Source organism: Artibeus jamaicensis, unplaced genomic scaffold (assembly GCF_021234435.1).
Source record: "Artibeus jamaicensis isolate MK-2021 breed Jamaican fruit bat unplaced genomic scaffold, CSHL_Jam_final contig_548, whole genome shotgun sequence".
Classification (NCBI taxonomy): domain Eukaryota; kingdom Metazoa; phylum Chordata; class Mammalia; order Chiroptera; family Phyllostomidae; genus Artibeus; species Artibeus jamaicensis.
The window spans coordinates 21,616,716-21,633,818 of record NW_026521883.1 but is presented as its reverse complement, the minus strand read 5'-3'; the positions used below and the strand labels follow the sequence as shown (position 1 = coordinate 21,633,818).

The following is a 17,103-nucleotide window of genomic DNA, read 5'->3' as shown; positions in this document are numbered from 1 at the left end:
AAATGTGTATCATTTTATCTTTTTCTAAAAAACATTAAGATGTCATTTATTCTTGCAAATATGCGAACCTATATCTAATTGACTTCATTACACCCACCTCATATATGTTTTAGTTCTACTAAATATTACTGCTTCCTCTTTGTTTAATTGAGTCCCTCTAAAAATCATTTGGATAATGTCATTTGTTTGTTGTTTTAACAGAAAGAATGCAATGAAGATTGCAACTTCAAAGAATTAATTCTGGAAAACCATTACAACACATATGCATCAGCTAAATGGACACACAGTGGAGGAGAAATGTTTGTTGCCTTAAATCAAAAGGGGGTTCCTGTAAGAGGGAGAAAAACGAAGAAAGAACAAAAAACAGCTCACTTTCTTCCTATGGCAATAACCTAATCATATGTGGTATATAAGAAACCAGTTCCAGCAGGGAGATTTCTTTAAGTGGACTGTTTTCTCTTTTCTTCTTTTCTTTCCTTTCCTTTCCTTTCTTTCTTTCTTTTTTTTTTTTTAAGTAACCAAGAAAGGCTGGAAAACTACTGAAAAACTGATCAAGCTGGACTTGCGATTTATGTTTATTTTAAGAGACTGCATTAAAGAAAGATTTGAAAAATAAACACAAAAATCAGATTTAGTAACTAAAAGTTGTAAAAAATTGTAAAACTGGTTGTACAATCATGATGTTAGTAATAGTACTGTTTTTTCCTAAGTTAATTTACCCTTAAGAGTATGTTAGATTTGATTATCTGATAATGATTATTTAAATATTCCTATCTGCTTATTAAATGGCTGCTATAATAATAATAATGCAGATGATGTTATATAAGATGTGTCAGACCTGAAGGCTGCTGGAATGACTTGTCAGATAATCAAGCCAACGCTAACTATGGAAGATGAGCAGTATTTGAAATGCTTTCTGGTAAAAACTCATAGTTCATTCAAACACTGATCAGAAAAGAAGAAATATTCTCTCAAAAGTTCTATTATGAAATTAAATCAAATAGGTAGTTTTATAAAAGTATATGACTAGAACATTTTTTGTGCTTATTAACAGAAACAAAATTCATAGTGCTGCTCAAATTGAAAGGATATTGCTACAAGGGTATTTTCAAAAATCTTGTGTATAAATAGCAATAATGATGATAATACTGTATTTCATCTCACTTGCCACAAAATAACATTTCATAATCCCAAAAAGTTAAAATTCAAGTAATATAATCTACCTTTTGTATAATTCATATTCAGGAATATGGCTTTTAATAATGTTTTTTCCCACAAATAATCATGCTTTTTCGGTGGTTATAGCATTAAACTCTATTTTAAGTTGTATATGAACTTTATTGTTTTGTTAAGTTTATGTTATTTATAAAAAACAACCTTAATAAGCTGTCTCTGTTTCATATGCTTTTAATTCTAAAGCAATAACAAAACAGGGTGGCTCAACTGCAAGTTCCCTCCTCCTCGTGACCAGCACTAAGTCCAGTACACAGCACTTGAGCCAGCAAATCCTGGATGACAGACAAAAACGACAGCCTGCAGCAATTCTTACAATAGATGTCTCCCAGGGAACAATGCAAAAATGTGAAATATGTTCTGCCACATACTCTTGTCAATTAAAATTGAATCATGTAAGTTAAAAGAACTTACAGAATTTAAAGTTAGACTACATTTATCAGTTGTACCATATTTTCAAAACATACATATTTAAAGTTAGTATAATTTTTCTAATCTCTAGAAATCTTGACATTCAGAGTAAGGCAGCATCAAAAGTTGTTCTCCTGTTAGATGGCAAGAGCACAAAGCCCAAAACAGGGTCTTAAAGCCCTCAGTGTCAAAAAGGCTATAGATAATGTGCTTATCAGAAAAGTAAATGTACACATAACTCTTCCACTGGCAGATTTTGGTAGTACTTTATATATTCATTAATAGGAGGTCAACATTTATCCAAATTATACTATTGATATGCTCACCATGATGGTTTTAAATTAAAATTACTTGTCATTCAATATCCTTTGTTATTATTTGGTAATGCATTTATTGGAGAGAATTACATGAAATGGCTAAATGAATAGAAATAACAGATTCAATTGAATTTTTTGTGACTCACCTACATGACAGGCTGCAAGAAGCTAGAAAGAACTGCTCCTTCTCAGACATACTCTGGGGAGGTGCCATGATATTTTTCACTGTTATCTGACTCAAGGGTCTTACTAGACTAGCTTCCTGGATCAAGCTTCTGTGAATGTAATCTTGTGAATGTGTGAGGGCAGAAGAGGACCTATGTTTTTCATATTTATATCCTTAGTACCTAGTAGAATGTCTTTCCATAATCAATTTTCATACAGATTGATTCAATATTTGAATATAAAAGACAATTCGTAATTAGATAAATTTTACTTCATTTTTTTATTATTTTTACTTTTTTTAAATATATTTTATTGATTATGCTGTTACAGTTTTTCCATCTTTTCTCCCCTTTATTCCTCCTCCCCCACCATTTCCCCCTTAGTTCATGTCCATGGGTCATACATATAAGTTCTTGGGCTTCTCCATTTCCTACACTATTCATAACCTCCCCCTGTCTATTTTGTACCTACCATTTATGCTTCTTATTCCCTGTACCTTTTCCCCCATTCCTTCCACTCCCCTTCCATGCTAATAACCTTCCATGTGATCTCCATTTCTGTGATCCTGTTCCTGTTCTAGTTGTCTGCTTTATTTTTATTTTTGTCTTTTTTAGGTTCAGTTGTTGATAGTTGTGAGTTTATTATCATTTTACTGTTCATATTTTTGATCATCTTCTTTTTCTTAGATAAGTCCCTGTAACATTTCATATAGTAAGGGTTTGGTGCTGATTAACTCGGGTAACTTGATCTTATCTGGGAAGCACTTTATCTGCCCTTTCATTTCAAATGATAGCTTTGATGGGTAGAGTAATCTTGGATATAGGTCCTTGCCTTTCATGACTTGGAATACTCCTTTCCAGCCCCTTCTTACCTGTATGGTTTCTTTTGAGAAATCAGCAGATGGTCTTATGGGAACTCCTTTGTAGGTAACTGTCTCCCTTTCTCTTGCTGCTTTTAAGATTCTGTCCTTACCTTTAATCTTGGGTAATGTAATTATGATGTGCCTTGGTGTGTGGTTCCTTGGGTCCAACTTCTTTGGGACTCTATGGGTTTCCTGGACTTCCTAAAAGTCTATTTTCTTTCTCAGATTGGGGAACTTCTCCTTCATTCTTTTTTCCAATAGGTTTTCCATTTCTTGCTCTTCCTCTTCTCCTTCTGGCACCCCTATGATTTGGATGTTGGAATGTTTAAAGTTGTCTCGGAGGTTCCTAAGCCTCTCCTCATTTTTTTGCATTCTTATTTCTTCATTCTGTTCTGGTTGAGTGTTTATTTCTTCCTCCTGCTCCAAATCATTGATTTGAGTCCAGTTTTTCTTCCCTTCACTGTTGGTTTCCTATATATTTTTCTTTATTTCACTTTTTGCATAGCCTTCACTTTTTCCTCTAATTTGCAGGACAACCCACATCACTGTGTTGTGGTGCTGTAGGTGGGGGAGGGGTCTGAGAGAGAACAGTGGTGCTTGCTCAGCTCTCTTCCAGCTTTCAGTCACTTCCCCCACTACCCACAAGCAAATTGGGCCCTTCTGGTGCTGATTCCCAGGTGGGTGTGTTTGAGTACATTTTAGAAACCTGTGGGTCTCTCTAACAAACTCTCCTGTGAGGCTAGGAGTTTATCCCACTGCTGCTACCCCCAAAGATTTTTATAGTCAGAGGCTCTGAGGCATTATATTCCCATGCTGAAACCCTGGGTTGCACAGTCTGTCTCGCTCCCCCGTTGTTCCTTCTGGTTTATCTGCATGCAAATATGGGACTGCCTGATCCACCAGCTTCCCTCTTGCCCACCTGGTCCTCTAGCTGCTGCCTTGACATGCATCTTCTCTGCCCCTCCTACTGGTCTGAATAAATGTTTTTTCCTTAACTCCTTGGTTGTTGGACTTCCATACAGTTTGATTTTCTGGCAGTTCAGTTTTGGGGTTTTTTTTTAATTTGTTGTTGTCCTTCTTTTGGTTGTTCAAGGAGGCAAAAGTTAGGGTGAAACATGATTATATGAAATTTAAGCAGAAATAGTATATACGCATACCAGATACAAGTTTGTTAGGACCTAATATTCTTTGACTATGAAGGTATGATCAAATTATACAGCAATGCTGAATTAAACCAATATTTAGCAGTAATTCCAATCTGGTAGTATTTCTAGAAACACTTTGAATTATATGCCCCCAATTTTTACATTTATCATGCAAATTTCAGAAAATCTGCACCAGTTACATATGCTTAGAATTCTAGAATCTCAGTCAGAACTGCAAGGGGCGTAAGTACCTCTCACCCATATGCAGGCCAGGAAATGAAGACTGTGACACACCCAAAGTCATATAGCTGCTTAGGTAGAGATTTGTCACAAGAATCTAGGGCGCTTAGCATGTGCTTCCTACTCTTAGACTGCTGGGATTACTATCCAGTGATCTCTTTTGAAGAAATCCTTTGAGATATGATCTTTACATTTTGCATGCAAACATGAGATGTTTTGGCAATTCACTTCATACACAATTGATTAGTCTATACTGTGATGATCTTTCCCAAAAGGATTAAAAAATAATGCAACTTATAACCCTAATTCCTATTCAACACTTACATGTACCTCTTTATTTGCAAATGGAGAGCATTGTGCACAATATCCATATAAACAGATTAACCTTTTCTTAAAATGGTCTTTCAAAGAGAATATTGTTAAATACATAGGTTTCCAATAATTAGGAAAAAATTAAGACTATAAATATTAGTAATAGTAGTAATAAAGATTCTTTTTTTTAATCCTCACCTGAGGAAATGCTTATTAATTTTAGAGAGAGGGGAAAGAAGGGTGAGACAGGGAGAGAAACACCACTGCGAAAGAGAAACATCAATAGGCTACCTCTCCCATGCACCCTGACTGGGAACCAAATCGGCAAGGCAGGCATGTCTGCAAGGTATGCAAAGCACTGACTGGGACTGGAACCCACGATCTTTTCAGTTTGTGGGACAATGCTCCAACCAACTGAGCCACACTGGCCAGGGCAAGAAGTTATATTCAAATGCAATTTGTGAACTAAAATATTTTCACATAAAAAAGCTGAAATATAAATTGTCAACCTTTGAGTTGGCTATAAATTCAACTTGATAGAAGAGCAGACATGCTACAGATAAATTCTTACTTTCCTGCCCTGGAGCTGCACTTTTGGTTCTCCAGAGTGACAAAGAACACAAAGATGGACAATGGGAACAACTGTAGTAAAAGCAACTCCATAATGACAAATATCCTAAATCAGTGCCTCTCACAATTTTCTACTGAAATGCCAGTAACAGAGGTAGAGACGAGAGTCTAAGGTAACCCATCAAAGACATATTTTTTAAAGAAATATCCTCTCTCTTAAGACACATGTAATTTTTATATTTTATTTCATAATACATTTGTGTTTGTTTTACTATGATAGTGACAACAGTGAGTAAAAGTTATGCATCAGAAAGATGTACAAGGTTTATCATGCAGCTTCATTTATACCACTACCCTAGTGCCATATACTTGGGCATGAATAAGACACAAGAGATTTGTACCCTCTCATAGTCCAATTTACACACAGATCTCACATTGCTAAAGAAAACCAAAATGTTATTTAAAGTTCACTAAGAATAAGGGCAATATAAAAAATATGTAACTATGTAGCATGAGTGGATAATGGTCAATCAGAATATGAGGTCTGTCCAGAAGGTATCCAGCCATGAGCTATGAAAAATAGAGACATTTATTGAAAAGTTGCAAGATAAAAGAAACTTTGTGTACACAGGACAGTGATGCCTCAGTCCCCTTCAAAGTAGTCACCTTGGGACCTCACACAGTTCTCCCATTCATCAGCTGCCCCATTGTATTTTCCTGAATCTCACTGATGGTCTGAAATCTCTTCCTTTTCAAAGGTAATTTTAGTTTGGGGAAAAGCCAGAAGTCTCAGGGTGCCAAATCTGGACTGTAGGGGAACTGAGTCACCTGGGTGATTTAATGTTCCACTAAAAACTCTATTCGAGACGTGATGCATGAGCAGGCATGTTGTTGTGATGAAGCTGCCAGTCACTGGTTGCTCATAGCTGTGGCCTTCTGAATCATCCTAATAGTTTCCACAGATGCATGTTCAAGCTTCACACAAAATTTGATGCTAATTCATTGCTCTATTTGCTCAGTCATTTTGGATGCTATGGCCACCCAGTGTGCATGCTCACTCACTTGCATCTACCACCCCTGCTGAATAGTATAGTGAGTCGTCAGTGTTCACACAAGCGCATTCCAGTCCAGTCTCCTTGGCTCCAGGTTATGTGGATGTTGTGCAAACAGTTCTTGTTATATTAACAATGGCTGGACTTTTTCTGGACAGACCTTGTACACCACTGATTTATCAGAATAGATGAAAGTCATTGTGACTAACTTGTGGGTACCAGATGGTCATCAGCCTTACCCATTTCCATGATCACTCCAAAACAGAGTTTTCAGAGAATATTTAATTGGCCTCTTTGGTTAGTGTATCTTAACATGATATAGTTCATTAAAACTCAATGTCTGTTTCAGCATTGTTGTCAGGCTACTCTATTTTACTTCTATATTTATTCAACTAAACAGCTGTTTTCAATGAAGGTGATGTTTCTTGAGGTTCACATATGGTCCCATTTATCCTCTTACTTTGAATGGTTTGTCAAGAAAATTTATTACTTTTGAGTTGAGGAGATTTGACAGGAAGCTAGAAATAATAAAGTCCTAGTTTCTTCCCAATAATACCTGTATTTATTCTCACCTGAGAAGATGGCTTTTATTTTTTTTACTTTCTGATTATTGCTTGATTTCAGTTTCTAAATCCTCATTATTAAATTTATGAAGAGCTATGCACATTTATATTCTAATAATTAAATGTGAGCTATATAATAATGTTTAGCTTGAAGATGGCAGACCTGTCTCTTGATTAATCCAGCAACTCTTAGTTATCTATTGTTATATAACACATTTTTGAAGTTAGTGGCTTAAACAGCAAGTATTTATTATCCTATAGTTTACTGCTCAGGAACCTGGGCATGTTTTCACTAGGTGTCATTACTTACAATCTTTTACAAGGCTGCAATCAAGGTGTTGGCCAGGCCTGCAGACATCTATTATTATCTCAATGCTCTCAACTCATAAAGGGATCCCCCTTAGATCCTCACTGGCTGCTGGCTTGAAACATCACTTCCTCAGCACATGGGCCTCTCAATAGCATAACTTAAAACATGGCAATTTGTTTCCAATAAAGCAAGTGATCAGAGAAAATGAGAGAGTATGGCCAAAAGGGAAGCAACTGTGTTTATAACCTAATCTTGAAAGGAATGTTCCATCACTTCTGCTACACTGAAGTGTAGGGAATCACATACAGACACAATTACTAGAAAGCAGGGATCATTGGAGGCCACTTTAAGTCATAAACTGGATGGTTTTAAGTCCACTGCCACACACAGGATTCTTTAGTGCCTAATAGGAGTAATTCATGGCTTTCTGTGGTGAGCCATTCAGCAGAGAAAGAACTAGGTATATTCTATGTGACAACATTCTCCATCCTTCCCTGAGGGATACTGTATGGTTTGTTCTCTGAGAAAAAATTTGAACCACAGTTCTGGACTGCCTTTTAGCTTGAGTCGTGCCTCCTTAAAGTCCTAATGGAGCTGTAAACCTTACCATCTCACTTCGCCTCCACACGAAGGAAATGACCTTGCCTTCAGAGCCAACCTAAAGATAATCCTCCCTTCCCCTGCCCTGTCTCAAGACAGAAAGATCATAGATGCCAACTGAAATTCCTCAAACCAGAGCGAGTTTGGATGGTGGAGGCAATCAATCACAAGTTGCCCAAGACTATCTGAGGATAAAAAGACCCCTAAAGACTTGAAAATAATTGATTTTATTGCCAGATGTATACTGGAATTACCTGGGATTAAAAAAAAAAATGATTTCTAGGCTCCCCTGCACCCAGGTCAGCTGCATCAGTGTATCCTGGATGCAGCCTAGACAATGGTGTTTCTAAAACTTCCCAGGGAATTCTCTATGCATTGGAGAGCCTTTGGCTACCCGGGACAGGGAGGGGGAAGTCTCTTTAGGAACTATATCTGGTTCTTTATCCTTGTTTCTTCCTTAAACACCCTAAGACTTATGCTGCTTCCTACCTAATTCCATACTTTCTTATTCCATAAGATTCTAAAGTCCTTGGTGCTTTTTGGATCCCTAGTTTTCTTAGATGCCTTCATATTTTTGCTCTTCATGATTGAGGCTAAAATTAAATGCGAACACTAGACAGAGTGCATTGGAACAACCATGGAGTACAAAGCGTACAAAGTCGCCCCTCGCCTGCACACACCCCAGAGTTCTCAGACAGAGCAGCCAGTTTGATTCTGTTAAGTTATATTTCAGATAATGCAATTCTTGTGTTTAAAACTGCAATTATTTTCCATTACTCAAAAGAAGCCAAAGTTCTTCGAGTGGCTTATGCAGTGGTAATGAATAAAGAGATTAAAAACTTAAATGTTAAATTAGGTATGGGAAGACAACAGGAAAATAAAAATAAAAATATAGAGTTTATACTTAGAGTGCTTGGTAGATATTGAAATCTCACCCCATTGAAGATATTATTTAATGGGCAATATAATTATTAGAATCATACTCAGAGGAAAGGCCATAACCTTGAATCAGAAATTGTCAGTTGGATGTATGTAATGTTTGAAATAAAAATTTTAAGGCATGTATATATCAATTTAATAATTCCCCAGTTTAATAAGATGTTTCCACTAATCAACAAATTAATGTATCTTCTAGACTAGATGAGAGGGTTTCTACTTTACTCTTCTTTATTAAACTGATCTTCTGTGGCTGGTTATTTCGGTTGTTTTAAATTTTTCACTAACATAAATATATATTTTTTATAAATGCTTATTTATATTTCTGATTATTTCTTTAAGATGATTATAAAAATAGAAATATTGGACCAAAAATTCCTTTAAAAATGCACTTTGAAAAACTGATTTTCAGAAAACTTTTCTAAACATGTATTTTAACCAACAGTACATAGGAGTGGATAAATATTCTTGCTATTATTTACGCTCAAAACTTGGTCAGCTGTTATTCTTGCCTCTGCTTCCCTTTGACTATCTAGTATTACCAAAACTCGGCTAGTTTCTCCTTTCTCAATATCTCAGATGCATGTTTCTTGGTTCTTCTACAACCTCATGAGTGTCTAGACTCATGTCTAGAGGTTAGCCATTGTTCCCTGATCATTCTTCTGTCTCAAGTTCCTTCTCATCTCAGTTGCTACCTAACTCCTTGATCTTCCTAAAACGTGACTTTGGCTGTTTCAGTTGCCACTTGAAGAACCCATGTTGGCTCTTTACATCCTATTGGATTTAAATCTTTTAAAATAGTATTCAAGACTGTCAAACAATTGGCTCTACCTTACCTGTCCAACTGTCTCACTGCTCAACAAAAACCATAAAGTTTCCTGGATCCATTGTGTTTATCGCATCACTAGGCCATTCGTTTTACAGAGAAAGGATCTTATCTGTTTTGCTCCCTTGCACATCTCAAAGTACCTTTAGCAGCATCTGGCACAAAGTAAGCACTCAGTAAGTATTCGGTAAATAGATGGATAAACCACTTCCAGCTCAGTAACAGAATAATGAGCATACTTCACTACAAAGCATCATGTCAATGTTTAAGTACAATACAAATTTAGTTACAAATGTTTTGTTTAAACTAGCGACTCTCAGAAGTATTATAATTCTTGTTATTCACTTCTCATGACATTTCCATGTCACCCAATAGAGGATATTAATGCATTTTATAATACAATAAAACACATTGCTTTTTTATGCTATCCAGCCCCTCTGGCCACTGCTACCAATCAGTGACCAACATATCTGGGGCAAGCATATGCAGGTCACCCTATGGAAAACCATCAAAAATTATCTTGGAAGCTAAATTAGTAATTAGAAAATTGCTTGGCAAGCATTGCATCAAAGTGAAGAGAGGTCGAATAGTTTTAAAAGATATATTATCAAATTATCACGAAACCAAGTTCACAAAGATCAAATCTGGAGAGTCCTGTAGCAACACTGACAGTTTCTGTTGCTTTGGGCCACCTCTATCACATGCCACATGTTGTCTGCCCCTCATGTGTATATAGTCTTTCTCCATACAGTGTAAAGTACAACCAATAACAATATAACAATACAACTTTTAAATTACTACCACATTAGGAATTTATATCTTTTGGGAGAAATATAGTGTCTTGGGAGTTTTCTCACTCTTTAGTCATGCAAATTTCTTGTTTTTTTTCCAATGATGCATAATAAAAAGCACAATGCTGAATTTTTACTGGCTTAATTTTCAGAGTGCTACCTTATTGCCAAGTTTTAAGGATTAATTTTTCATTGTCTCTAAGCATTGGTAACAGTGAAGTGGTAGCAAAATGACAGAAGTATAAATTAAAGTTTAACTAGCTCATCCATCTGGCTAACACTTTATTTCTGGAACATGTCTTCTGTTAAATATCAACTTGAACTTGTGTAGGAGTAACTACTATCTATCTTTTAAAAATATTTATCTCCCCACAGCACTGTGTCCAGTAATTTGCACATAGATACTTAAAAGCTACATGTTGACTGATTATAAAGATTTTAAACTTTGCTTGTGGTTTAAACTATAGTTTATAAAAAACTATGGAGTCCATTAATATTTTAACCTTACAGTACAGATAAAAAGGAAAACTGGGTTTCAAAATTAGGGGAGAGGTATAGAAATATTTTTTTAAAATATCTTCATCTGAGTTTAAAATGTTATATGGTGTTGTACCATAAGAAGAGAAATGAGCATTAAAACTAGTCTTTCACGGCCTGGCTTATTTCAGTGGGGATGGCTGGGATGGGGGGGAGTGGTGGGGAGAAAATGGAGACAACTGTACTTGAATAACAATAAAAAACATTAAAAAAATCCTAGTCTTGTAAATAATCTAATAATACACTAGTTAAGGGAAGCTGGCTTGTAAATCCTGAGTCATTCCAGATACTTGCATTCAATAACTGCTTACATCCCAGTCCTAAAAAGGGAGATATGCCATTTTGTTTGGAAGGCAAATTTTAACTACTTGCTGTCTGTTTACTTCATTAAAACAAAAATGGAAAGTTCTCTTAGTTTAAAATTCTGGAAAAAGTTAATCCCAGATGAAAGTAAGCATCTCAAATGTCAAGAAGAAAAAATAGGGTTTAAATATGTTTTGGGTTAGAAGAAGCAATTCTGAGACATCAGTATACATGGAGCATGAGTCATTTTATTCCTGAAAAGCCACATGCGCACACCTGCATGTATATGAGAGTATACTCGTGTTTACCCAGGGTCTGCACTTGACCTGCCTCAGCATTCCTACAGTGCACAGATCAAGGTGTCAACACTCACAAAGGCAGAGACAGGGAGAGAACCATAGAGGGTAAAAGCTCTAAAACAAGAAATCTAAGCCACCAGTCCCTGTTGCTCATACCACCGCAACAGTCAACAACCACTTTGGAAGATTATTCAGCACCTACAGATACAAGTCATAGGAAAAAATGTTAGACAAAAAGAATTATAGAAAAAATCTATTCTAATCACCTCATTGTGGGGGGAGGAAAAATAAGGCTAAAGGGGTTTACATGACATGCTTACAGACATTCAAGTCTTTTATGTACAAGTTAAAATATATCAGACTCGAGGAAACATTAGAATCTGTAAAAAAACAAAAACAAAAACAAAAAAACCCCTCCAAATCCAAACATACCTATGTCCTAAGTAAATAAATTGTCTGAGTTTTATGTGTGAGGGATTCTTCACAGTGATGACTGAGTCCAGCTTGGAGATAAGCCACATAGAAACTGTTCTCGAGTACCACGGGCCGGGCCCATTCACAGCAATTGCCTATAGGATCGTGGTTCTCAAACTATTCAGCCTCAAAGACTGAACTGTCTTAACAATAACTGAAGACACCAAAGAACTTTTGTTTACATGTTTTTGTATCTATTAGTATTTCATATACTAGAAATTAAAACTGATAAATCTTAAGCATTTATTAGTTCATTAAAAATATCAGTAATAAATCCATTTCACGTAAATATAAATAGCATATTTTTAAAGTACTATTTTCAAGAAAAAAGATTTGAGAGGAGTAACATCACTTCCCACTTAAAAAATCTCTTACATATGAGAGCAGGAAGCAGGTGAGTTGCAGTACCTACTTCTGTTGGGATGTGATTTTTGAAGTATATCTATATATTGAAGTATATAAAGAAAATCCAGTATCACACAGACCAGTAGTTAGAAAAAGGTATATTTTAATAGCCTTTCCATATAACTGCGAATATTTTTTTATTATACTTCAAAGCTTGAGAAGTTGTAGTTTCTTAATGGTGCATAGCAATGTGGAATTTGAAACCACATTACTGTGCTTTGTGTCCTCTCTCACATTAAAATCCACTCAGCGGTCACACTTTCTAAAATCCGTGTATAATTATTTTTAATACAATGCATTGGTCATTTGGAAAATATTGGTTCAGGGAGTTATGCAGATTTTCTAAATGTTGACACACTTCTTTAACACCACATTAAAAATTCATATTTGTTAGCATCACCACTGACTTATCAGGGGAGTCTTTAAGTACTGAAAACTGTTAAGATCATAGTGGTAAATGTACATTCACCATAATTTCTGTCTGACAGCTCAAACGTCATTATCAGCTGTAGCAAATGCACTTCATACACAAGGATTACTGCACCTTCTTTAATGTACGTCTTAGCACAGACTCTTAGCCATCCAAAATGTGTCCTCCCTCTCCCACTGTATAGAGCTGTCACTATGTAGCAGCTTCCCAGCTGGTTTTTATTTGCCAGCCCTCTTCATGTCTAGGCACATCCATGGCTTGTTCTCACTTATTGCTTGTTGGATTCTAAGTGTTGTGGATAACTTCTGAGCCAAGACTTTTAAGAGTATACACCTATTCCTCTTTTTTTCTCCTGATGCAAATTACTTTAAAAACTATGGGGTTCTATAACTGCTGACCCCAGAAGATGGAATAGCCTGGATCTCTGAACCACTCTGTAGACAGGCAATCACTGACTACTAACATAAAAACTCAGAGCCTAAGTGTCCATCAGTAGATGAGTGGATAAAACAACTATGGGGCATTTAAACAGTGAAATAGTACTTGGCCATAAAAAAAGAAGAAAATTTTCCCTTTGTGACAGTATGGATGGACCTAGAGAACATTATGCTAAGTGAAATAAGCCAGTTAGAGAAAGAAAAACACCATATGATTTCATTCACTGCCGGGGTCCAGGCTTGGCAGGGTCCAGAGATCCCGAAGGTGGGTAAGGCGTCAGCGATGGGTAACAGACGACATCATGCCTCAAAGGACAGTGAAGCTCTGTTCCATTTATTGCAAGTACAAGTAGGTTTTTATATTTTCATTTTAGGTAGTGATAACATTTGCAGTATAGCATGATCAGTTAAGCAGAAAAAATCAATACAAAGGTAACCAGGAAAAATATGGAAGTTCCCATAGATCCAGTTATAATAAACAAAGATTATTTTGACCAGGAAAGCCATTAATCAGACAATTAGAAGTAGCTGTATGTACAGAATTTGAATGTCTTAATTGTATATTAAAATTTCTCAGAATTTGTCATGGGGCAAAAGGATACGCTAGATTGAATAGAGGTAATAGGGATTTATTATAAGGCCTTTGTGATGTCTAATTTAGCTATCTATCCTGTTCTGTCTAAAATGTTTCTCTGTGTACTATAAACTGACTCTCTAGTAACTGTTTCTACATGTTTAGTTTGCAATAACTAGCCAGCTTTTGTTATTTCTTTGCCTGTCTAATTGATATATATTCTTATTCAAGGTAAAGGAGGGGCTGTTACTCCAACAACTTTTAAACATTCAGGGACTATTTCATTAGAGGAAACTTTTTTCTCTGGTCAAGAAATTATTTTGTACAACTTCATTGGAACTGGGCGAATCAATGAACCTGTAATATAACAATTCCACCACCTTTTGATTACCCAAACAAACATGTAACTTGTTTTTCTTATTTCTGGTACACCATGGCAGTCCTGATCGCTTTAAGTTGCTCAAACCAGGGTAATTTATACAACTTGACATGTTTTCCCTTATGGTTAACAATTATATTATCCTGGCTGTCGTACTCCCCTGTATAAGGGAGAGGGGAATCTGTGGAGATTTTTCCATCCTTTCAGGCAGTTTCATAGGGAATACTAATATTTTCCCCTGAACTGTCCCTTCCTCTTGGGTGATTTTCACAGGAATAAGTAAGTACAGTTCAATGTCTATATTCAGTAGCAAGAGTAAAATAATTAAAATAAAACAGCCAATTGTTAACCCATTTTGGATGTCATGTTCTCCTCCGGGGAGATGAATTCCTTGAACTCAAATCCTCCATGCCCGGACCTTGTCAGACAACATGGTTGGAAGAGGACGTGGCAATTCACTTACAGAATCTAATAAAAAAACTAAACTAATAAGCAAAATAAAGAGAGACTCATAGATGTAGAACAGGATGACAGCTAAGGTGGAGGAGGTTAGGGGGTGGAAGGGTTGAACAAAAAGGAAAAAGAAATCATGGACATGGACAACAGTGTAGTGACTGAGGTGTGGAGGGGGGTAAATGGTAATGGGACTAAATGGTAATGGAAAAAATACAATACAAAAATTAAAAAATAAGTAGGCTAGGGCACTAGAGAAATATAAGACTCAAAGCTCAAATAAACACACGGGTTTGAACAGACTTCTACCTTAAACAAATTTTCTAGTAGTCACAACACAAGCAGAAGTTTGCAGAAAATTTTACTTTATGGAGAAAAACCTTATTAAGCAATCTTTGCCTGTTTGAAATGGTATACCTGCCCTTTTCGTTCCCTACCAGAAACAATGTTGTGAAGCAAACCTGGGCTTCCCCAGTGGAGGCTCAATTTATTTAACAGGACTGGAAATTCCACTGCTTTGCTGTCTCTGTACCTCTGGACCAGAGGGTAGGCCTCTGGACCAGAGGGTAGGCTTTCTAATTCTCCAAACCATTGCTCACTATTTCTAGAGTACTCCATATACAAAATTGAGAAGTGAGTGAGTTTTCCCTAAGTCTTGTCCCTTTTTGGCACTTCTACTAACAATTTTCCTCCTTTCTTCTCACCCATTAAAATTTGATCTCAGAAAAGAATTAAAAACTCACTCATATTGGTCATGAGTGAAGGATTGAGGCTATGATAGTTCTCATAAATTACAACTATTATCCTATGATGAAAAATATAAGCCTTAATGTATTTACATGCCTATAAAATTAAGTAACTGAGAGGCTATATAGGAAGTGGTTAAAAGTTCAGACTCTAAGGCCAGAATTTACCAGTTTAGAATTCATACCCATCACTTACCAGTTATGTGAACTTAGACAAGTTACAAAATTATATTATGCTTTAGTTGTTTTATTTTATAAATGATAAACTGCTACGTAGGAATATTACTAATAAGGCTTTATTAACTTAACATACCTTATCAAGTATATGCTTCAAGTCCAGATTTACCCATTAAAGATAAATCATTAAAATTTTATTATGAGCAGTATATGAAAAGAAATATTCATTAAACCTCTGACCTGATGCTCAGGCTTAGAGAACCTCATCGACAAATAGAAAAATCTAGTCGTGTTTTAGAGTCAAACATAAAAAGATTTTGAAAATATTTATGTGTAAATAAAATGATACATTTTATAAAGATTTTCCATTAATATAAAAATCAATGGTACTAGAAGCAAAATAATTTTTATGTTTTTTCAAATGAAAATTGTCATTTTATTATACATATAGTATTACATTTTCAAGCATGGTATTTTACTACTTAGAAAAATTCCTCATTTAGATTGCATAAAGTGGATATTGAAATAACAGTAGCTTCTGAAGGACACAGGTACAAAGCCGAAGGGGCTGGGTTTGAGGGTGGGAGGCGGGGATGGGTGGGGCAGGCAAAGTAGTGGGGGGGAAATGGAGACCACTGTGCTTGAACAACAATAAAAAAATTATTCAAAAAGGAGAAGAGAAAAATTTGGGACAAACGTAACTGAGGTAAAAGCTTCTAAGTAGTGTTTCCTGCAAAAGAAAAACTTTTTCTACTGTCTGTACAAACTATGGAGCAACTCGGCTATGCTCCCCTGGTACTCAAAAATAATGGGCAACATCTGAGTATTTGTCACTATTGAACGTTGAGTATAGTTAAATATTAAAATATAAAATCACATCATGCTATTTACGTAGAGAACATAAAAACAATATCATATGTTATAGAAAAAAGAACGGTATTATATGTTACAAGACAAAACAGAACTCCAGTCATTACCTCAGGGGAGAGTGGGACAGACCTGGGAATGGTACAAAAGATCTGTAAATATAAGACTTGAAAAGAAAGTATCGAAAACTGAAAATATTTATTGCATGTGGAAAATATTCTCAATACTTCCCTGCATGTTTGAATAAAATATAATAATAAAAAACAACCTAAAAGGACATAGCCACTTTAATCTTTCTCCTGGCTCTCATTAAAAAAAAAAAACTGTAAAGTATAAATAGAAAATATGCATCAGCACCAAAAGATAAATATAAAAATTGATATTATATCTGAAACCTGTGAAATACAGCCAAAATTTTAAGGTCTTTGATACTAAATATACTTTACCATATGAAGGGAGGCGGTATGGAGAGATGCCCATCCCCCCTGGCAGAAGCGTACTTGAAAAAGCAAAAGCTGCACTGAAATGTTAGGAATCCACTGAGAAGCCCTTTACTCAAGGTCAATTTTGCCTCTAGAGTCCAGGAGCACCTGGTAGAATGGTCAGCCCCTGACAGGGCTAAAATGTAGTGCAGAAAACTGTGGTCTTTCCCAGGGACTCAATGTTTTGTTTTTAGCCTAACTCCCAGG

The 17,103-nt window shown here is 35.9% G+C and overlaps 2 protein-coding genes across 2 annotated transcripts in view; one reads left to right on the top strand and one right to left on the bottom strand.

Annotated features, from left to right (window-relative positions):
• FGF7 (fibroblast growth factor 7) overlaps positions 1-8,877 on the top strand; it is a 75,310-nt gene extending 66,433 nt beyond the window's left edge. Inside the window, exon 4 of the mRNA XM_037156523.2 lies at positions 202-8,877. Coding sequence (XP_037012418.1) covers positions 202-396 — 195 coding nt within the window. The 3' untranslated portion in view covers positions 397-8,877. The remainder of the gene's footprint in view (positions 1-201) is intronic.
• FAM227B (family with sequence similarity 227 member B) overlaps positions 1-17,103 on the bottom strand; it is a 217,028-nt gene that overhangs the window by 136,044 nt on the left and 63,881 nt on the right. The gene's annotated exons all lie outside the window — the stretch shown is intronic.